General features: G+C 36.4%; 1 protein-coding gene across 4 annotated transcripts in view; it reads left to right on the forward strand.

Moving 5' to 3' along the window:
- LOC127632779 (coiled-coil domain-containing protein 120-like) overlaps positions 1 to 22117 on the forward strand; it is a 40450-nt gene that overhangs the window by 6519 nt on the left and 11814 nt on the right. Inside the window, exons 2-9 of one of the 4 annotated variants that reach the window (XM_052111540.1) lie at positions 397 to 529; positions 16572 to 16696; positions 16784 to 16874; positions 18544 to 18674; positions 19218 to 19325; positions 19411 to 19531; positions 19938 to 19994; positions 20114 to 20270. In XM_052111540.1, coding sequence (XP_051967500.1) covers positions 16826 to 16874; positions 18544 to 18674; positions 19218 to 19325; positions 19411 to 19531; positions 19938 to 19994; positions 20114 to 20270 — 623 coding nt within the window. In that variant the 5' untranslated portion in view covers positions 397 to 529; positions 16572 to 16696; positions 16784 to 16825. Of the gene's footprint in view, positions 1 to 396; positions 530 to 9838; positions 9940 to 16571; positions 16697 to 16783; positions 16875 to 18543; positions 18675 to 19217; positions 19326 to 19410; positions 19532 to 19937; positions 19995 to 20113; positions 20271 to 22117 lie in introns of those variants that run through there. The other 3 variants (XM_052111541.1, XM_052111539.1, XM_052111542.1) reach the window with 3 other exon arrangements.

Consider the following 22117-nt stretch of genomic DNA (forward strand, 5'->3'; position numbering starts at 1 on the left):
ACATACATTTTTAAACAACACAATACTAATGTTTTAACTTGGGAAGAGTTCAGAAAATCAGTCTTTCAAATGGCTGCGTAATGCAATTCATGCGTCCCTCACAAAGAGGGAATCTGCCCAATTCCAGCCTTGCTGAAGTACCCCCAGATCATCACGATCCTCCACCAAATTTTACATTGGGTGCCAGACACCAGATCTTCGTCTCAAACAAGCCTCAATCCTCTGACAAGGTGTAGGATCAGTGATGATCTGGGGGTACTTCAGCAAGGCTGGAATCGGGCAGATTCATCTTTGTGAAGAATGCATGAATCAAGCCACGTACAAGGTTATCCTGGAAGAAAACTTGTTTCCTTCTGCACTGACAATGTTCCCCAACTCTGATGATTGTTTTTCCAGCAGGACAATACTCTACGCCACACAGCCAGATCAATCAAGGTGTGGATGGAGGACCACCGGATCAAGACCCTGTCATGGCCAGCCCAATGTCTAGACCTGGGTAGGGTTGCACCAGCTGTGCGTAAGGTCTCACGTAAGTTGGGACGTAAAGTTCACATTAAGGGCTTCGTAACTACTAGTTAGTTTGTAACTTAAGTCCGTGTTTAATTTGGTTGAACCACCTGTTCTTAAGGCAAGACTTAACTAGTAGGTCGTAAGCTCTCTGTAAAGTAATGCGTAGTCACATAATACGATGTTTACTTGTATTGATCCAATAAAAAGCCTTCAAATTTGTACACGGAACTGTTAAAAAGCTGTAAATTTAAATTTTATTAAGATTCAACTTTATTGTCATTGTGCAGAGTACAGGTACAGAGCCAAAGAAATGCAGTTGTTTTTGCATATCCCAACTAAGCTGGGGTCAGAGCGCAGGGTCAGCCATGAAACAGCGCCCCTGGAGCAGATAGGGTTAAGGGCCTTGCTCAAGGGCCCAACAGTGGTATCTTGACAGTGCTGGGGCTTGAACCCCCGACCTTTCGGTCAGTAACCCAGAGCCTCAACCGCTGAGTTACAACTGGATCTTTTTATGGTTGATGTTCAAACCTTGTTTGCTCACGTAACTGTAATAAATTATATTCCCATTGAAATACGATACATAATAAAACATGATTTCTTTAATGATATAGGCTATTTATCTTATGTAAATAACAATATTCAATAATTGTATCTAAAATAAATGAGGGGTGAAATAAATACTAATACAACAGGCTGGAAAAATAGACATTTATTTATTTTAATATCCTGTATATATTTTTTGTTGAAAATTGACACAGCACACACCCTGAAAACGGCACCATTAGATCGGTTTCATGCTGAAGAGCCGCTTAAATGTCTTTTTTTTTTCCTCTCTTTTGTAAATGTAAAAGAGTGTAAATGTCAACATCATACTGTATGTCGAAATGATTGATGCCTGTCACGCAAAACATGAGCTCATTGATGTCATAAAATATCAGTCTGCTTTTTTATTCCAACCGTTACTCCTGGTGGGAGGCTTCCGTAAATATTTAGTTTATGCGTAGGGTTACTTCCTACCTAAGTTTAATGGTGCAACGCTCAAATATTTAGTAAAGCGTAAATTGTGACTTAGTGCCATTTACACTACAACTAGGCTAAGTTGTAAAGTACGTATAGCTGGTGCAACCAGCCCCTGAACCCCATTGAAAACCTTTGGACTGTGATCGAGAGGAAGATGGATGTTCACAAGCCATCAAACAAAGCCAAATTTTTGGGCCATGAATGGCATAAAGTCACCCAACAACCATGTGAAAGACTGGTAGAGAACATGCCAAGACACATGAAATCTGTGATTGAAAATCAGGGTTATTCCACCAAATATTGATTTCTGAACTCTTCCCAATTTAAAACATTAGTATTGTGTTATTTAAAAATTAATATGAACTTGTTTTCTTTGCATTATTCGAGGTCTGAAAACACTGCATCTTTTTATTTTGACCAAATGTCATTTTCTGCAAATAAATACTCAAAATGACAAAATTGTATTTGGAATTTGGGAGAAATGTTGTCCGTACTTTATAGAATAAAACAATTCAATATATATAATTTTATTCAAACACATACCTATAAATAGTAAATCCAGAGAAACTGATAATTTTGCAGTGATCTCTTAATCGTTTTGTAAATAGCAACAGCAGCAGCAATCATTCAGTACCGTAGAATGTAGCCTATATAAAAACTAATAACATCCCTGTACCACGGAATTGCCACAGTACGTTTTGTTTGCCCATTCATTTATATGAAATATTCACATTTTGCCTGTCGTGGCACAAAATCAATTGCACTTCTGTAAATGCAGCTTTCGAGTTGTGCTCTCACTCATGTCCTACTATTTTTACTGTGAGGATGTTTAGACTGTGAGTCACTCTTCGCAAAGCACAGATTTCTTGCTTCATCTAGCTCTGTCAAGAGTGTGTTTTCACTAGAGCGCTCTTGTTGGAAGCTGCTCCTCCCCCTCCTGAGCGCTAAGGAATAAAGAGTTCAAACTGAGTCAATTGTTGCTTGATGTTGTAGCCATGTGTACACTAGCAGGCACAATAGACTCATGCTGGGAATTTCAGGGTGACATATGCTTAGCTTGTTATATTTTTGCCTCCTGGAGTTTTGCACTGTCTTGCACTGTATTTTGGAAGGTGACATGAAGTGATTATGTAGCGATTACAACTAAAAGCTTGCATAAAGGCTTGAGTCAACACCACAAATTACACTACAGGGTAGTGTCCAAACGAATGGCTCTCTGTTATCTGCACAACTGCCATGCTGTCTGTCCCCAGGACAAGGTCTGAGGTGCCAGAACACTGTCTCCACCCCAGCTAGGTTGTGAAATGTACATGTTTTCTCAGAGGGATTTACCACAGTGTTGCCAAGCTGTGGTCAGCTTTGTTGCTGACTGTCTGTTTTGTCTTTGTTTATCCAGTAGTAAAGAAAACAAGTAGGAAGGAATTCCATCTTTGGGAGGACAAGAAAGCAGCTGCTCTGCAATCACTTATGCAGAAATAACATGGATTACAAGCTGCGATTTGCGATTTTTTTTGTAGTTTCAAATCAGTCTCAATATGACTGAATGACTGAATATGCCTCAATGAAATTCATACACAGAGGTCAAGTTGATCATTTTTGTCTTCTGTTCTATGTTTAATTAATTCATTAATTTCTATACTGTATAGATGACATAGTGGCATAAAAGTGAACTGATCAAACATTTATAAACACTGATTGAATATAGGAACTATTGCAACTGACTCCACAGCACAGGGATGCATCACTTTCACTCTTTTAAAATTCCTTCTCTTCTCCACTATTCTTCACCTTTACCTGACACTTTGCTAAAAGTAAGACGGTACTAACTTGCGAGCTGGCAAATTGGCAGAGGATTTTTTCAAATGTATTTTCGAATAACAGATCTCTTCACTACCATTTACCTCAGCATCACAACTAAAATTATATGAACCATTTTCACTATTACTATTTCAGGGCCTTAAATTCATTTCTGAAGGATATTGCTCCCCTTAGATGCCTCGTATTTTTTTTTTTATATATATGTATATTTTATATTAATATCTTAGAAATACAACTTACTATTTCACCTTATGATTTCTAGCAGTTATTTCATATTGTATCTCACATGGACATGTTTTTACAAATTTTTTGCTCATGTTATTGGGACAGCCGCGTTACTCTAATCTATGCTAACCTTGTAGGCTTACCCTTCAGACGGGCTCTGATAAAACTGGCATGATCAGTCTTGCCATGGATTATTTCACTTTGCGGGCTGTTTTGAACGAGCAGTCAAAAACAGAACATATTCGGGGATAGACAACCAAAAACCGGGACTGTCTACGGAAAACGGGGATGTCTGGTCACATTACAACTTTATGGTAACAAAGTTGTAAAATTGGGTTAGTAAGCTATTTTGTCACACTAAAATCATGTTTATACACATATCCTTTATGTTTTGTGTCTACACTTTTGAAACATTGAGTATTTTAACATTGAAAAATTGGCCCCCATTCACTTCCATTGTAAGAGCCTCACTGTAAAAAACACATTTTTTTTTAAAGAAAATGATGGACGATTTGAAGTTAACTTTTTGTGGCAATCAACAGAATGCCACAAATGCTCTCAGTTAAGCTTCACTTGTATTGAAGCCGGAACATTCCTTTAAATTAAACAAATAAAAAGTAGTGTCTCTGCAGACTTAAAAGCACAGCTGTTAACTACTTTTAATGATAACAATTACATTTGTGGAGAAACCACCACGTTTTTGCTATCATACAAATATAGAGTGCAATAGTATTATGTTGTGTTTGGTTTGAAAAGGCAAAGTTTGCACTTTGATTGTAGTTAACACTTGACCTGATATTCCGAAACTTTCTAGAAAACCAGGATTCTTCTGGGTTACATTGAGGCACTTACAATGGAAGAGAATGGGGCCAATCAGTAAACGTAAAACAACTCAGTGTTTCAAAAGTATAGCCACAAGACGTAAACAATATGCACGTTAACATGATTTTTAGTGTGATAAAATCACTTAACTTTTCTATCAAGTTATCGTCAATTTTACAACTTTGTTGCATGTCAACGTGACACTAAAACGTCCATAAAGACGACAATTTAACCAAATGTACAGCTCAAATAATACACAAGTTTTAACAGAAGAATTAATGTAAGTGCTTTTATAAAAGGGACGAGTCGAATAGATTTAATGTGGTAATCAACATGCAGTCGATTGAGCTTAACTTGTATTGAAACTAAATTATTCCATAAAATACTTGAATTTTGCTTGAAAAATTTGCAGGCTGCTTGTAGGCTTTCAACAGGTTGCATGTATGAAGAGTTACCCACTGAATTAATAGAATACCTGATAACACTAAACATAAAATGTTTAAGAAAGCAGGTCCTTGATTCTGTAACGGCTAAGAGTGTTTAAACAACGTGGGTGTTGTTTGACCCCTGTAACCTAATCTGCAGAGATCAAAGCAAAGAAGAGCATAGGATGCAAGGGCAACAGCTGGTTGTTTATGAGAATCAGCTGTATGGAGGGAGGGTCACTGCTGGTCAGACTTGCACTGAGCTGGAAAGGAAGGAGTTGTATTTCATTTAACCTGGTACAGTGTGTTTTTATTTGGTTTCGCCCTTAACTGATGGACTTTGAGATTACTATTGGCAACTGTATTTACAAATGACTGATATAGGGTTACATGGATCAATCATGAAGGAATACAAATTAAGCCATGATCAATGATGTTTATCCATTTGTGCTCATTATTTATTCACTCTTATTTCATTCCAACCCTGTAATGAGATAGTATCTCGTAAAAACAACATCTTTTGTCGTACTAACGAGTAAGTTATGTAATAACAAAATACCAGCAGTAGCATATCAAGTATTTAAGCAAAATTCAGAATGCAATTAAATGTAACATTTGTGCTCTATATTTATGTTTTGTTTTATATTTTGTTTATATTATTTTGTTTTTACGACATATTATCTCGTTATTATGAGAAAAGATAATTGAGTGAAAAAAATATCAGCATTGCAGCATTGCACCACCGTCCCGTGGGACACCAAAGGAGAAGTTCAGCAGAATGTCTTAGCTCCTCTTTTTCGTACAATGAAAGTGGATGGTGACCAGTCACTGTCAAGCTCCAAAAAGAACAAAAAAGCACTATTAAAACAGCGTAAAAGTGTCCTTATGAATTGAATGATATTTTCCAAGTCCTCTAAAGCTGTAGATTTGCAAAGTGTGAGGAAACAGGCTGAAATGTAAGTCAGTTTTCACAAAAGATCTCGCCTTGAAAATCTAGCTCGACAGCTGTAGTCACCATTCGCTTTCACTGTATGGAAAAGAGCAGCTTGGACATTCTGGTATAAATAACTATTTTTTGTGTTCCACCAAGTCATACGTGTTTCGATAAACATAAACTTGAGTAAATGCTTTTGTGTGAACCATCTCAAAGTAAGACATTATATCGACCGAAATATTGGAATCAACCAAGGTAGGAATAATAAAGTTGTTCTTACCAAAATGTACATCTCACCCATGTATTAAGGTGATTTCAAAATTATATGACAGGTTTCTCCAAGGTAATCCGGAAAATACATTGTATGTTAAAGAGAAATGGGAAAAAGAAGGGAACCTTATTATCTCTAGGGAGGATTGGGGTATTATTTGTAAATTACCATGGAAATTCAGCAATGTGGAGAGAATTGTGCTGGAAAACTTTATATGATTTTTTTTACTACTCCTCTCAGAAAAGACACCAGGGGTTAGGTGTTGGCTGCTGGATGATCATGTGGGGAAAGTGAAGCTAATCACCACCATATTTTTGGGAGTGCCAAAGGCTTCTTCCCTACTGGAAAGAGATTAAGATGAATTTGGAAACTATCTTTGGGGTGGCAATTCCCTAAGATTTCATTTGAGGGGTGGGATGAAAACGATAAGAAACTGATGTTGATTCTTCTGGCAGCCAGTAATAAAACAATCACAAGGAAATGGCTGAAGCCAGAGCCGCCCACTGCTGAAGAATGGATATAATACACAATATATATGTGATGGAAAAACTTAATTTGTCTTTAAAAATTCAGCCTGATTTTGATGTAAGATGTCATCTTTAAGTCTTATAATATGTTAGCTCCATAAGTTATATTGTATATAGTTGCTGTTAAATGAGGGGGGAAATGTAAAACCTTTGGAAAATTAAGGTATTTGTATTCAGGATTGATATCTGGTATCATTCTTGTTCAGTGCATAAATAATAATGATAATAATAATGCTTTGCTTTGTAGATAATTAACAGTCAATGTCCATTTACACCCTGTGTTTAAGTCTTTAACTCTTTTTTGTTTTCATACAAAGTGCGTGATTACCCCCACAGCATGACCAATTACACAAGGATCAAATAATTTTGTCAGCGATCCAGAAATATTCTTCATTCCATCTCTGTTGTATTTTCAACTAATAAGTGATGTAATTGAGAGAGAGAGAGAAGGCAAGTAATCTCCAAGCAGTAATCCTCAGATTCTTTGTGTGATTTGCTATAACAGGGCAGTGCAAATGAAAGACGGGTCATGACAAGTCCTTGGAATTGCCTTTGTCTGCTTTGAGAAACCACTTCTGCCCCAAGCGCTAATCCCTCCAATTTCTGCAATAAGGTCTCATGGTCTCAAATAGCGTTAGATCCCTCTGCTATCCCAATTCACCATGCAATTCACCATGCTGTCAGTTGCAGGAAAAGTGTGTCATACATTTCTAGGTTGCATGTTCAGTGTTGGTTCATATCAACTTGCTCATGTAGTTGAACTCTTGTAGCATTTTGTTTTTGCGGAAATTGACTTGGCAGGAAAAGAGCGAGAAGCAGTAGGCATGCAGTGTAGAAACATTGCAGAAAACTAGTGGAAAGGTTTTTTTTTGTGCTTGACAGTTTGTTTAATACTTTCTTTAAATGTCTCTTGAAGAAAATTGCTTTATTTTAATATTTGTATTTAGACTCATGGAAACCTGGAAATATCAAGGGTATTTTAAAATTTGATAGTGATGGAAAAGTCATGGAAATATTTTATAGAGAATATACATTTGTATAGTTATTATGTTCAGCACTAAAATATTCCATTGGGTGTAAATTGCTCTTTGTAAATGTAAATGTACAATTAAAAAAAAAAAAAATGACGAGCAACTGGAAAAATCATGGAAAAGTCTTGGAAAATCATTGGTCAAAGGATGTGGGATTAGAAATGGATAGTTCTATTGTTGTTATTTTACACTTGATGATTTCTCCAAATGAAATCAGAATCAAATCAACATAATCAAATAAACTAATGCTTGATAGTTGTATACCTTAATTCATTTGTATAACAAAATAATCCTCTGCTGTGGGTTTACAGATGTTCTTCCAAAATATAATATATTCCAAAAAGGAATAGTTCACCCAAAAATTAAAATTCTCTGATCATTTACTCACCCTCATGCGATCGCTTATATATATGGCTTTCTTTCTTCTGCAGAACACAATAAAAGATTTTGAGGAAAATATCTCAGCTTTGTTGGTATATTTAGTGCAAGAGAATGGTGGCCGAAATGTTTAAGCTCCAAAAAGCACATAAAGGCAGCATAAAGGTAATCCATACAACTCTAGAAGTTAAATTCATATCTTCAGAAGTGATATGATAGGTGTGGGTGAGAAACAGATCAATATCCAAGTCAATCCAAAACAAAAAAAAGAATGTGAATGTGGAGATTTATAGTAAAAAAGACTTAAATATTTAGCTGTTTCTCACCCACACCTATCATATCACTTCAGAAGACATGGATTTAACTACCAGAGTCTTGTAGATTATTTTATGCTGCCTTTCTGCACTTCAGAGGACCCACAGAGCTGAGATATGCTTCTAAAAATCTTGTTTTGTGTATTGGAGAAGAAGGAAAGCCATACACATCTGGGATGTCATGAGGGTGAGTAAATGATGAGAGCATTTTCATTTTTGGGTGAACTATCCCTTTAAAGAAAGTTTAAGGAATGTTGAATGAAGAGGTCAGTGACATGCAAAGTAAACACTGCTGACACTTGAAGTTGGTTTGACCAAATGGCTGGTGACTTAAAAACAAAAGGGTTTCAAATTTTCTATGAAGGACATTTTATTTCGCAATGCTCTCTAAAATACTTGTCAGTTGTATCAATTCAATTTAAAAACACATTTTCGGGTGCCTGGGAGCTCAGAGAGTAAAGACGCTGACTACCACACCTGGAGTCACGAGTTTGAATCCAGGGAGGGCTGAGTGACTCCAGCCAGGTCTCCAAAGCAACCAAATTGGTCTGGTTGCTAGGGAGGGTAGTGTCACATTGGGTAACCTCCTAGTGGCCGCTATAATATGGTACTCGCTCTCATTGGGGCGGGTGGTGAGTTGTGCCTGGATTCCGCGGAGAATATTATGAAGCCTTCACATGCGATATGTCTCCCTGGTAATGCGCTAAACAAGCCAAGTGATAAGATGAGTGGATTGACGTCTCAGACGCGAAGGCAACTGAGATTCGTCCTCTGCCACCCGGATTGAGACAAGTCACTACGCCACCACGAGGACTTAAGAGCGCATTGGGGAGAAGAAAAAACCACCATGTATTTTCTATTAGAGTGCAAAAATTATACATGTTAAGATGATTTAAGTATGATAAAAACAAGTATTAATCTGAAGATTGCAGCCTAGTTATTTCCAATATTACAACATTTGATGTCACAGCGATGGAATGCGGTAAACATTGTTAAATGGTAAACGTTGTAATGCCATTAAAAATCTCACAAAATGTGTTTAATTGTTATATCTTATGGATATACTTATGAAACAGTGTGTAGTTTAATGTTTTGGACTGGCCCCATTCACTTCTATTGTAAGTGTCTCACAGGAACAGCGATTTATTTATTTTATTAAATAAACGAGGAACAAATCGAAATTATTTTTTTTGTGGTGATCAACATTATACCTCAAATGCTATCGCTTAAGATTAACTTGTATTAACCCGGGAACATTCCAAGTCAGTAACCATGGCAGTTACGGACACTTCAGCCTCACCTGTCCGTTTTTTAGACGAAACCATTGAAATATGCAGCTGCGGCGAAAAGATGGACGTATATTTCGCCAATTTCTGTCATGAATACGGCTTTACTTAAATCGAATTTTCTGGAAAGATAATACTATTTTATAGTTTATTTTGAAGTGTGAATGTGTAATGTTTTATTAGTTTTTAATGAGAGTGGCTCACCCCCGTTAGCGCACGTAGATAGTTCCGTCCTTTTTGCCCGAGGGCTTGAATATTATTGCAGAAGCTGCGACGTCTGGAACAGAAGACACGCGATTAACATTTGTCATCGTACACAAAACTGTTTCACTGTCTCTTGTGTGATTAACTTCTCTGCAATTTATTAATTTGGTCGAGGTAAGTCCTTGAACGGCTGAACGTATTCTTATCAGCTCGAGCGTGTCACTTATTACAACTTTGGCTCAAGAACATCACATTTGCTTTCAAACGGTTATTGAGTTTGAAAGAAAGAAAGAGAAAGTTGTTTTCTTGACTTACAAGTGCACTTGTTGTTGTTGATAACAATCTATACAATGAAAACCTATGCCAATAATAGCGTATCGTGTATTAGTACATCTCGCTTCTCTTCTCAGTTTAAACTGATTTAGTAAGTGCACTGTTAAGAATATTTTTTGTGTGTGTTAGTTTGGAATTGATGGAAGTCCAGAAAGGAATAGACTTTGCTGAAATGTACTGGAGACGCAGGTGTGTACACCTCTCACCTGCTACTGCTGTCAGTAGACCGTCAAAAGAATGGACATTAAGTGAGAATATGCATGTGTTTGAGACCATTTCATAAACATAATAAGTGGTATGAGAATTTGCGACCATAAATATGGTACTAGGATGGGTGAAATTAATGAAAGGCTTAGACAGTGGTTCTTAACTGGTTTTGCAATCTAGATTTTACATTTGACATCAAGTGTTGACCCAAAACGGTACCGTAATTGATTATTTTACAAAACAATGTCCTCCAAATCTAGCATTTAACTATTCATTTTAGCCTACCATGAGCTACATGGACCTCACAATGTGCAGAATTATTAAGATTGATAGGCTGAGTAAGGAAGAAATATTGTGATGGAGTTTTGTGAATGCATAAACAACAGCATAACTGTGATTTACCTGCCTAACACAGCCAACATAGTGTAGATTTGTATAGTGTTGGCATTATTTCAACTTTTCTTCTTTTTTTATTCTTCCATTTTGTGCCTTAAAAAAACGTAAAATATGGTGGACCATAAACAAAAAAAGATACAGTTATTTTATGCTTTCGCTGCCTGATTATATGCTTTGTTGCATTTTATTATTTGTATCTGTTTCTATCTGTCCATCCGTCTATTTGTCTGTCTGTCTGTCTATCTATATATCTGTCTGTCTATCTATCTATCTGTCTATCCATTTCTCTGTCCATCTATCTGTGTATCCATCTATCTATCTATCTATCTATCTATCTATCTATCTATCTATCTATCTATCTATCTATCTATCTATGTGTCTATCCATTTCTCTGTCCTTCTTTCTATCTATCTATCTATCTATCTATCTATCTATCTATCTATCTATCTATCTATCTATCTATGTGTCTATCCATTTCTCTGTCCTTCTATCTATCTATCTATCTGTCTATCTATCATCCATGCATCTGTCTGTCTGTCTGTCATCCATCCATCTATCTATCTATCTATCTATCTATCTATCTATCTATCTATCTATCTATCTATCTATCTATCTATCTATCTATCCATTTGTCTGTCTATCTGTCTGTCTGTCTACAAAAAGTATTTTAGCCTATTTTTTTAATTTATGCATTTCAATTTCATAACAAAATTCCATCAAGTTGTGTAATTTGTAACCAAGTTAATTTGATAAACTTACAAAAAATGTTCATGTACTGTATATTTTAGTTTGATAAAGATAACTCAATACAATTCTATGGAATTTTGTATATATAAACATATATATATATATAGACAAAAATAGTACAAATAGTAAGCCATTCCGAATTTAGCCATATGCTCACTGCGCTTTTTAGATGCTTAGATCAGTATGTTTTGCCTCTCTCTCTCTTTAACCTTTCTCACTCTTTATCTCTTTCACATGGGTGCTTTATCATCAGATTCCTATAAACCCCTTGGTTTATATTTTTCTCATTTTACTCTCTCAGTCAGGTTTTGATCTCTGAGCATTTATCCTCCCCTCTCAAGTGCCAGGCCTGTACTAGTAAGCTGAGGTGTGTGATATCTGTTAGCATATGTCCACCAGATGTGCACATCATTTTTTGTAGAATCCATTTGTTCAATTGCTCCCATAGAATTGTATGAATTTTGAAAGCTTGTTGTTTTGAAATTTTGATCTCAGGTGGACAGAAATGCTGAATATGTTACCTCATTTGTTTTTACCCCGCTTCACTGTTGTTATTCACTGTTGTCTGTTTACGCTGCACATGGTGGTGATATCCTTAATTTTGATGTTGGTCGCATTCCCAGCCAACCATCGTACCACATGACCCTGTCACTTCCTTGCAAACAAAAACACATTCTGCTTGCTCTGTCACATTTCTCTAGTCATGAAGTGGAACATAAAGTGTCATTCATGAACAGTTTTGCTCATTTAAATATATATATATACAGTGAGGAAAATAAGTATTTGAACACCCTGCTATTTTGCAAGTTCTCCCACTTAGAAATCATGGAGGGGTCTAAAATTGTCATCGTAGGTGCATGTCCACTGTGAGAGACATAATCTAAAAAATAAAATCCAGAAATCACAATTTATGATTTTTTTAACTATTTATTTGTATGATACAGCTGCAAATAAGTATTTGAACACCTGAGAAAATCAATGTTAATATTTGGTACAGTAGCCTTTGTTTGCAATTACAGAGGTCAAACGTTTCCTGTAGTTTTTCACCAGGTTTGCACACACTGCAGGAGGGATTTTGGCCCACTCCTCCACACAGATCTTCTCTAGATCAGTCAGGTTTCTGGGCTGTCGCTGAGAAACACAGAGTTTGAGCTCCCTCCAAAGATTCTCTATTGGGTTTAGGTCTGGAGACTGGCTAGGCCATGCCAGAACCTTGATATGCTTCTTACAGAGCCACTCCTTGGTTATCCTGGCTGTGTGCTTCGGGTCATTGTCATGCTGGAAGACCCAGCCTCGACCCATCTTCAATGCTCTAACTGAGGGAAGGAGGTTGTTCCCCAAAATCTCGCAATACATGGCCCCAGTCATCCTCTCCTTAATACAGTGCAGTCGCCCTGTCCCATGTACAGAAAAACACACCCAAAGCATGATGCTACCACCCCCATGCTTCACAGTAGGGATGGTGTTCTTGGGATGGTACTCATCATTCTTCTACCTCCAAACACGGTTAGTGGAATTATGACCAAAAAGTTCTATTTTGGTCTCATCTGACCACATGACTTTCTCCCATGACTCCTCTGGATCATCCAAATGGTCATTGGCAAACTTAAGACGGGCCTTGACATGTGCTGGTTTAAGCAGGGGAACCTTCCGTGCCATGCATGATTTCAAACCATGACGTCTTAGTGTATTACCAACAGTAACCTTGGAAGCGGTGGTCCCAGCTCTTTTCAGGTCATTAACCAGCTCCTCCCGTGTAGTTCTGGGCTGATTTCTCACCTTTCTTAGGATCATTGAAACCCCACGAGGTGAGATCTTGCATGGAGCCCCAGTCCGAGGGAGATTGACAGTCATGTTTAGCTTCTTCCATTTTCTAATGATTGCTCCAACAGTGGACCTTTTTTCACCAAGCTGCTTGGCAATTTCCCCGTAGCCCTTTCCAGCCTTGTGGAGGTGTACAATTTTGTCTCTAGTGTCTTTGGACAGCTCTTTGGTCTTGGCCATGTTAGTAGTTGGATTCTTACTGATTGTATGGGGTGGACAGGTGTCTTTTTGCATCTAACGACCTCAAACAGGTGCATCTAATTATAATAAATAAGGATAATAAATGGAGTGGAGATGGACATTTTAAAGGTAGACTAACAGGTCTTTGAGGGTCAGAATTCTAGCTGATAGACAGGTGTTCAAATACTTATTTGCAGCTGTATCATACAAATAAATAGTAAAAAAATCATATATTGTGATTTCTGGATTTTTTTTTTTAGATTATGTCTCTCACAGTGGACATGCACCTACGATGACAATTTAAGACCCCTCCATGATTTCCAAGTGGGAGAACTTGCAAAATAGCAGGGTGTTCAAATACTTATTTTCCTCACTGTATATGTGTGTGTATCTATGTCTTTTTTGTTAAAGTACAACAGATAGATTCACAGTATTTTTGAAGATGTGTCAGTATGTGAGTTAAATGTTTTAATTAGTAAATGCTCAGAATTTAGATAATAAGTATTTATTTATTTAAATAAAAGTTAATCATGAACCATTCTCAAAAGAACATTCCTGGTTCAATACAAGTTAAGCCCAATAAACAGCATTTGTGGCATAAATTCGATTAAATGAATTGTGGCTTGTCTCTTCTTTTCTTAAAAATAAATAAATAAATAAATAAAAGCACAAATAATTCTGGGTTACAGTGAGGCACTTGCAATGGGGCCAATCTGTAAAGGTTAAAATACTCATTGTTTTAAAAGTATAACCAAAAGATGTAAACATTATGAATGTTAGCACGATTTTAGAGTAATAAAATCACTTGCTAACCTTTTCCATGTAAAACAATATCATATTCAATTCGTTGCCACGATGATATAATACCGTAAAATCCTAAAATGACTGTAAAACTATGATTTAAACAACTTTAAAGCTTAAATAATACACAAGTTTTAACATATGAATGAATGTAAGTGGTTTTATAAAATTACAAGCTTCACATTGCTGCATTTAAAACCCTCCAATAACTGACCCCATTGACTTTCATTGCAAGTGCCTCACTGTAACCATGATTTAGATTAAAAAAAAATGGTATTTGTAAAAAAAATTGTGTTTTGTGTGTATATATATATATATATATATATATATATTTTTTTTTATATATATTTATTTATTTTTTTTTTTTTGTGGTTATCAACATTATGCCACAAATGCTGTTGACTATAAGCTAAACTTTTATTGAACCCTGAATATCCCATTAATTGTGGGTAATTCCTGTTAGGAAATGAATTTTAGACTAGCTAACACAATTTGATTAACTGTCCGCCTGTTGTCTTGATGTGGTGGGTGAAATTGTTGGGTGAAAGGCACAAGTATGCGTTATTCACAATGGCGTTGATTTGGTTTAGACTTTAAGGGGGACCAAATGTGGGTTTTGGGGGGGGGTTGGTTTGGGTAAAGTGTAAATAATGTTTCATTACAACACATTACACAATGCATAATAACAGTTCAAATGAATGCACAGATAACTCAAAAGTATATTCAATGTAGGGGTGTGTGTTTTTGACAGCAAATGTATATCATATAACAGTTGTCTAAACATCTAAGTGGATGTATTTCTGGGGGATACGTGGATGATAAGGGATGCCCTTATCATCCACGTATTCCCGAAACTGATAAATAAATAAAAGAGGTAGAGATGCTCCAATCTAGGGCACAACTCTTATGCTCATCCCAAGCTCAGTGATGTGCTTAGAGTGCTTAAAAACTGTGTAACTGTAATATTATTGTGGGTGTGCAACATGGTAGTAGTTCAAGGTATTTTTTGTTCTGCATCAGTTTATTAAAGCAATCCGTTGTTCTGTTAGACACCCCAACATATATAATCGGCAACAGACTCTAAATACTGTCCACAACACCTTACAAATAAAAGTATGCATAATAATGGAAACATTGCTTACAGCAGGCAATTTAAAGTCCGATCATTACAAAAATTGACATTTATTGTTGAATGCGGTGAATTTGTACAGAAAAGAAAATCTTACAAAAAACTCTTATATTATAGATTTATATTAGGGCTGTCAATCGATAAAAATTCTTAATCTAGTTAATTACATGGTGTCCCGATTAATTAATTGCATATACAAATATATGCTGAGAAAGCCCCTCATGTAACAATAATTCAATATGTAATGATGAAATAATTATACATAGTTAGATTTAAATATATATATAAAAAAAATAATATATATATCTCATCAAATCACCCCTTCAAAGCATTGGGGGGGGTTGGGGTAGTGTGTGCCCCACGTCTCCCCAATTCTACGCCAGTGGTTATTCATATCATATTTGTTTAATTATATATTAAAATAAATATTTTTTGAACACTCATTTGAATATGATCTACTAAATAATGACAATCAAATCATGGTTAACCTTCTAGTATTTACCCCAGATTGAAACTGGGCAGTTTTTTCCACCAGGCCGTAATCTTGTTTGGTGAACATGGTTGCCACTGTGACCTGATATGGGCTCTCACTTTCACAATCTTGCTCTTGTTACCCTCAGTTTACGTAACTCACAGAAAGTAAGATGCAATGTAATTGTTTAATAAATGAGTTAGTGGCACAGCAGGCACTCAAGCAAGGAAACCATCACCATCTTTTTTCATTTATTGTGACGCCACCATTTGCCTCTTTATATTAAATACGTGTTCTGCACTGCTTATGTCTATAAATTGTATTGTAAGGCACAAATAATCCAATAAGTTCATATAAACCAACATTTAGAAGAGTTCAAAATGAATACATTTCATGAACATATTGAAGTTATAGGTATTGGGGCTGCACAGTGAATCAAATAAATTATCAAGATTAAAATTACAGCTGCTACAATTAACTAATCATAAAAATGTTCAATTACAGCATTCCATTTTGGTTTCTGTTTACAAACAGTTTGAACATTGCAACCAATCACAGACATGGCCCACTTTCGGTGTATAAATTATTCCACATTTGATGTTTTTTAAATTTATTTTTTATGCTGCTATGAGGGCAGATGTAAAATCCAATGTAAAATCTTGATTTATTTAGGTATAAAACACCAATTTTGTATTTTTGTCCTTTTTTCCTACTAAGGCAGTAAGCAGTAAATTGAGAAGCCGCACAGTGGCTTCCCCCTCAGGGCACTGCGACACATTTAGACATCAATCAGTCTGAGCCATAGCATTGGATGACATGCCTTCCATGACTCAAACTACAAGGTGATTGGAGGTTCTCAAATTAAGCTTATTAAATTGTAACTCAAATTGTAACATATTAATTAGATCTGCATTGTTCTTTGTCTGCAGGAGCTGAGTTTTGAATTCACAGGACTTCCTGAAATACATTCTATGGAGGTCAAAGGTCACCTGATCACTGCCATGGGCTTAGGGGCTCCAGGTAAGCTTACAAAATAATGGTGCATTCTAGTCATGTTAGAATTTTTGGTTTACAAAAAACCAAGTTGTAAAAATAGAACTCGTAATTACAAGTTTTAAACTCTGAATTCTATGAAAGCTCCAACTTGACAGCAAGGTGTCATGTAAATAAACTAAAATGGCAGCGGCACATATTTCACATGTTTCATATGCCATTTTATTTGCCAGAGTTTCCTGGAGCACATGCTTTGTTCTTAGTTATTTTGCAACAACATAAAGAGATTAATTGATGTAGTGATTCATATTTTACTGTTATCAACAACAAAGCTATTTTGGCATTACGAGTGTTGCCATAGAAACTAATAACTTCTGAGGTCACAGGACGTAAACATTTTTGAGTAGAATGTCAGAGTGGCAGTCCTGTAATTACTGCAATTTCGACATGTGATTACAGCATAATTCTTTAAAGACAATGGAAATGCTCCTGGACATAATTTATACAAGGCTTTCTGTCTTATGCCTGGAAGGGTCTGAAACTTACCAGGGCTCCAAAAATGCCACTAAAAGTCACCAAAAAATGCAATTGAATTTTAAAATGTTCCCCAAAATGAATTCCTGGTTTGTGTTTAAAAATAAAATAAAAAATGTATTTTTCTCTGTACATGACACCGCAGAGTCTCCCATCATGTGGAGGCTCATGCCGCGATCCACGCACAACTTACCACACGCCCCATTGAGAGCGAGAACCACTAATTGTGACCCCGAGGCGGATATGTGACTCCCAAGCAACCGGGCCAATTTGGTTGCTTTAGTTGCTGGTGTCACTCAGCATGCCCTGGATTCAAACCCGGGACTTCAGGGGTGGTAATCAGCGTCAATTCTCGCTGAGCTAACCAGGCCCCCATTTTGTTGTGTTTGTAACATCTTATTTATTTCTTAAATTCTAATCAAGACCTTATTGATTATTCTTATTATTCAGATTTTATTCAAATGAACTGATTTAAAGGTGCACTTAGTAATATACTGTAGATGTGCATGTGAGTGTGCTTCAACAAGCCATGTGAATACATAATTTGCTCAGAGAATATCATCAATATAATTGTATAAAATCTTAAACATGTCAAATGTCAAATGCCCCCAGACAGAAGACATCTGCCACTGAACGCTAGGGAACATTAAGTTATTTAGTGCCAATTTCCCTAAAATTACGATTTTGTTCTTTAAACACATGAAATGGAAATGCTGCTTTATTCACAAGTTGTTTTTGCAATATTACATTTGTAACTTGGATGGAAACATGAATATTGTAGAAATGCACTATTTGCAGTCAGCCATCATTAATTTATTCCACGAGTGAGAACATCCAATTATGGTGTATTAGATTTGTGAGTTAAATTCAGCTGGTCATATGATCTCAACATGGCAGCACTCACCATATCTAGAATAAAGCAACTTTTTCTCTAAGACTGACTTGACTGAAGTCTTCATACATTATAAAGAAATACTATTTATTTATTTCTGTTTAGTAGTTTAGCAATTAGCAAAAAATGTTTTGTGCTACTTTAATTGAAACATTTGATATAAAGATACCACATAATGTATCATAGCAGTGATTTATATGGTTAGAAATATGTGCTTCATAAGATATATATATTTCTTATTATTAAAAAAAAAGTACATTTTTGACACAGATGTCCCGGGCTGTCAGGACAGCAAGTTGCAAACCGAGCAAATCTCAGAGCTGCAGGAACGAAAACTGAGTCTGCAGAGCCTTTTAAACAGTCGTCTCGGAGAGCTTCGACAAGTGTGTCTTCAGGAGGCGGTACAACGATTTATTACTCTTTTACATTTTGGAGCAGTATTTACCAAAACATTTTAGGTAGTTGCTATGAAATATTGTTCTAAAAAACTAAATCCTGACTTCAACAGCAAAGGCAAAGCAAAAGTCTGCATGAGTTCTTCTGTCTTGCTGTTTTAAAGGAATACTGGGAATACTGAATTCTGGGTTCAATACAAGTTCAGTTCAGTCGACAGCATTTGTGGCATAATGAAGTTACAGAGACGCACTTATAATGGAAGTGAATGGTGCCTATTGTTGAAGGGTTTAAATTATTTTTTTATTTTTATAAAAGCACTTGCTATACTTCTTCTGTTAAAACTTGTGTATTATTTGAACTGTAAGGTTGTTTAAACCTCAATTTGTTTTCTACAGTAATTTTAGTCTGTTTACAGCATTATGTCATCCTAACAAAGTTGTAAAATTGGTTATAATTAACACAGAAAAGTTTAGTAAATTATTTGATCTCACTAAAATCATGTTAACATGCATATTGTTTACATCTACAATTTTGAAATATCTCTGCAGGAGTTCACAGGAAAGCTTCCACGTGATTTTCCTTTAGAAGCAGGGGAAAGACCTCCATATGTTCAACGCCGTGCTGGCCTGGCCCCTCATGTTACTTCAAAAGAAGAGGTGTGTTAGTTAATGAAAGGTAATGAAAGGATTCTCCACAAACTTGTTATTGTAATGCAATAATGTGGATGTCTGTTTTGTTTAGGATGATCCAGGTCAGCGAAGGCAGATGAAGGCTCTCTTCAGTGGCGCTTTGCGCCGGAGCATAGATTCTGATAAAAACATATTGCACAGTAAGAGGACTGTTCATCGGGGATGCCACACAGGTGACATAACACACAAGGGCACAAATACATTTCTGGTCAACAGTGCTAATTATAGTGTGTCTTAAAGGAATAGTTTACCCAAAAATAAAAAAGTTTGTCATGCCGTTCCGACCCTGTGTTGTTTTTTTCTTCTTCTGTGAAACCCAAAATTAGATGCAGTATATTCTTTTCCATACAATGAAATTGGATGGTGATATGCAGTGATAAGTTCCAAAAAAGGATAAAAAGCACCATAAAAGTATCATAACAGTAGAAGAGTAGTTATAGATTACATAATCCATCTTTTGTGGTCTACAAAAAAATACAGTTATAAAGGTTTGGGATGACACAAGCAAATAATGACAACATTTTCTGTTTTGGGTGAACCATCCCTTTAATGTAGAATTCTTGTTTTTATTGCTTTCAGAGGAAACTGTGAAGTCAGAATGCAGTTCGATGTCAGACTCAACATCTCACGACAATGGTGAGGCTGGTTAACATTCAGAAGTACTCTTCACTGCTTTGATTCATATTAGCTCACTGGCCAGTTTATGTCAAGCTTAAACTATGATATTGTACAACCTTGTCACATGTGCTATACAGAGGATTCAACGCCCAGTGTGGCACCTGAGCATCGCTCCTTGTCTCACCCCAGGCTGGCTCCAGGCAGTCCTGACAGCAGGCTGTGTAGAAAGCTGTCCCCTGTGGAGATCTACTACGAAATGAGGACTCGCCGCAACTCTGCCTCAAGCTCTGTGAGGTGAGAATTAGGGATGATTTCGCAAGCTATGCATTCATTGCTGTATTGGGTAGGGATGGGAATCGTAAGGAATTTATGGTTCTAATTCCACTTTACGATTCTGGTTACTCAACAATTTCATGAACGATTCTTTTAGTACTTATGAAGAAGAACCCCTCCCCCCTCAATAATTAGTCCAAACAAAAATAGATAAGAGTTCTTGTTCTCTAGGTGTATCTTAAACTTCACTTTGACAACCAGTCTGCAGTACACAACCATGCCAGCCACTTTCAGCCGTATTATTTCCGAAAGTGTTTTTCCTGTTCATTTCTTCCACAGAGACTTTATAAAATCCTATATACAAGCTTTATAATGAATGAACCAAACCAACCAGCTCTGATGTGAATCAAAAAACATTGGAAATTTACTAATTTACTAATTTAAATTCTTACTAGTAAAAATGCAATTGTAGAGCTCTCTAATTGGATTTCTTACTTGGAGAAATTCAATAGATCCAGTTGGCAACGCCTCATACCCGGGGCGTGGTTTAGCTTGGGGAAAGCAATACCATAGTTACTCATACATTCCTATGAGTACATACATTTGACTGTTTTAATAACGATAAATTGATGAAAAGCTGCTATGTCGATTTTTGCGCTTCAAACTATGCCAAAAAAAAACAAAAAATTTTGAGTTGACAGAATCTGACAGAAATAGAAGCCTAAAAAAAGAGCACTGTGGCTGCAGTCGACCAAATGCTGGATTCAGGCTTTATTGTATTTGGGAAACATCCGAGCAGATTCAAGACTAAATCGATTATCTCATCACAACAACGGTTCCAGAAGAGACATAATTAGGAGTTAACACCAGAAGACAAGAGGCATGAGGCTTGACATGATCGGAGTGGAGCACTGCTTATTGTTTTTCATGCTTTAATCAATCAAACATTTCTTAGGGGATGTTTTTCTCTGTACGTTCGGCTTGGCGAAGTGTTTAGTAAATGGGGTTTCTGGTAAAGTTGCTGTGAAATGTGAAGTAAATGTGAGCTATTTTATGTGTATAGCCATTTATTTAATCATCAGTCATTTTAAAAGGTATAAATAAAAACGTTTTAAGATACCAATCGAATGACAAAATTAACGTGACAGTTAGAAATGTAATCTTCTGTCTTGGGTTGGCTTGGCACTGCTAAGAAACTACTTTATGACTCAACAGCTAGCAGCCGCTGTTCTCTTCTTTTGACTTATATTTCTGTCTGTTTGCGGGCAATAAAAATAATTATTTCAACATTATTGTAATGTTTACAATAATCACATTATTTATAATAATGATTTCGCCACTTTGCTCGCTTGCTTTCTCTGTGCTGTGCTCGCTCCCCCTCCGCTCGCCCCCGCCTCCTTGCTTTTGCTCCCCCTCCCTTCGCGTGTTGTCTCATTCAACATGGCTTCGCCCGCAACCAGCCCGGAGGCAGAACTCGTCTAAAAAAAAGGACAACTGGCTCCATTATATGGAGATACTTCGGTTTTAAGGCTCGGATGAACAGCATACAGATGTCTACTGCCGTGAATGCCGAAAGTTGGTGCCAACCAAAGCTTATAGCAAACTTGTTTTTTGGCTATTTGTTGATGGCTACAACAGAGTTAATGCAAAGATGAGCTTGAGTTGTTTTATTTTTTGAATGAAAAGGCAATATGTATTATTTGTTTTAATTTACAGTTAAATTATTATTATTTATGTAATCAGGGATTTTTTTTTCTTAAATGTCGTAGAAGCACTTTGTTCTTATATATGCACTGCCTACCTTGAGTTGAGTTGTTTCATTTTTGAATGAAAAGGCTATATGTATTTCTTCCTTTATTTTACAGTTA

Source organism: Xyrauchen texanus, chromosome 39 (genome assembly GCF_025860055.1).
Source record: "Xyrauchen texanus isolate HMW12.3.18 chromosome 39, RBS_HiC_50CHRs, whole genome shotgun sequence".
In the NCBI taxonomy this organism is placed as follows: Eukaryota; Metazoa; Chordata; class Actinopteri; order Cypriniformes; family Catostomidae; genus Xyrauchen; species Xyrauchen texanus.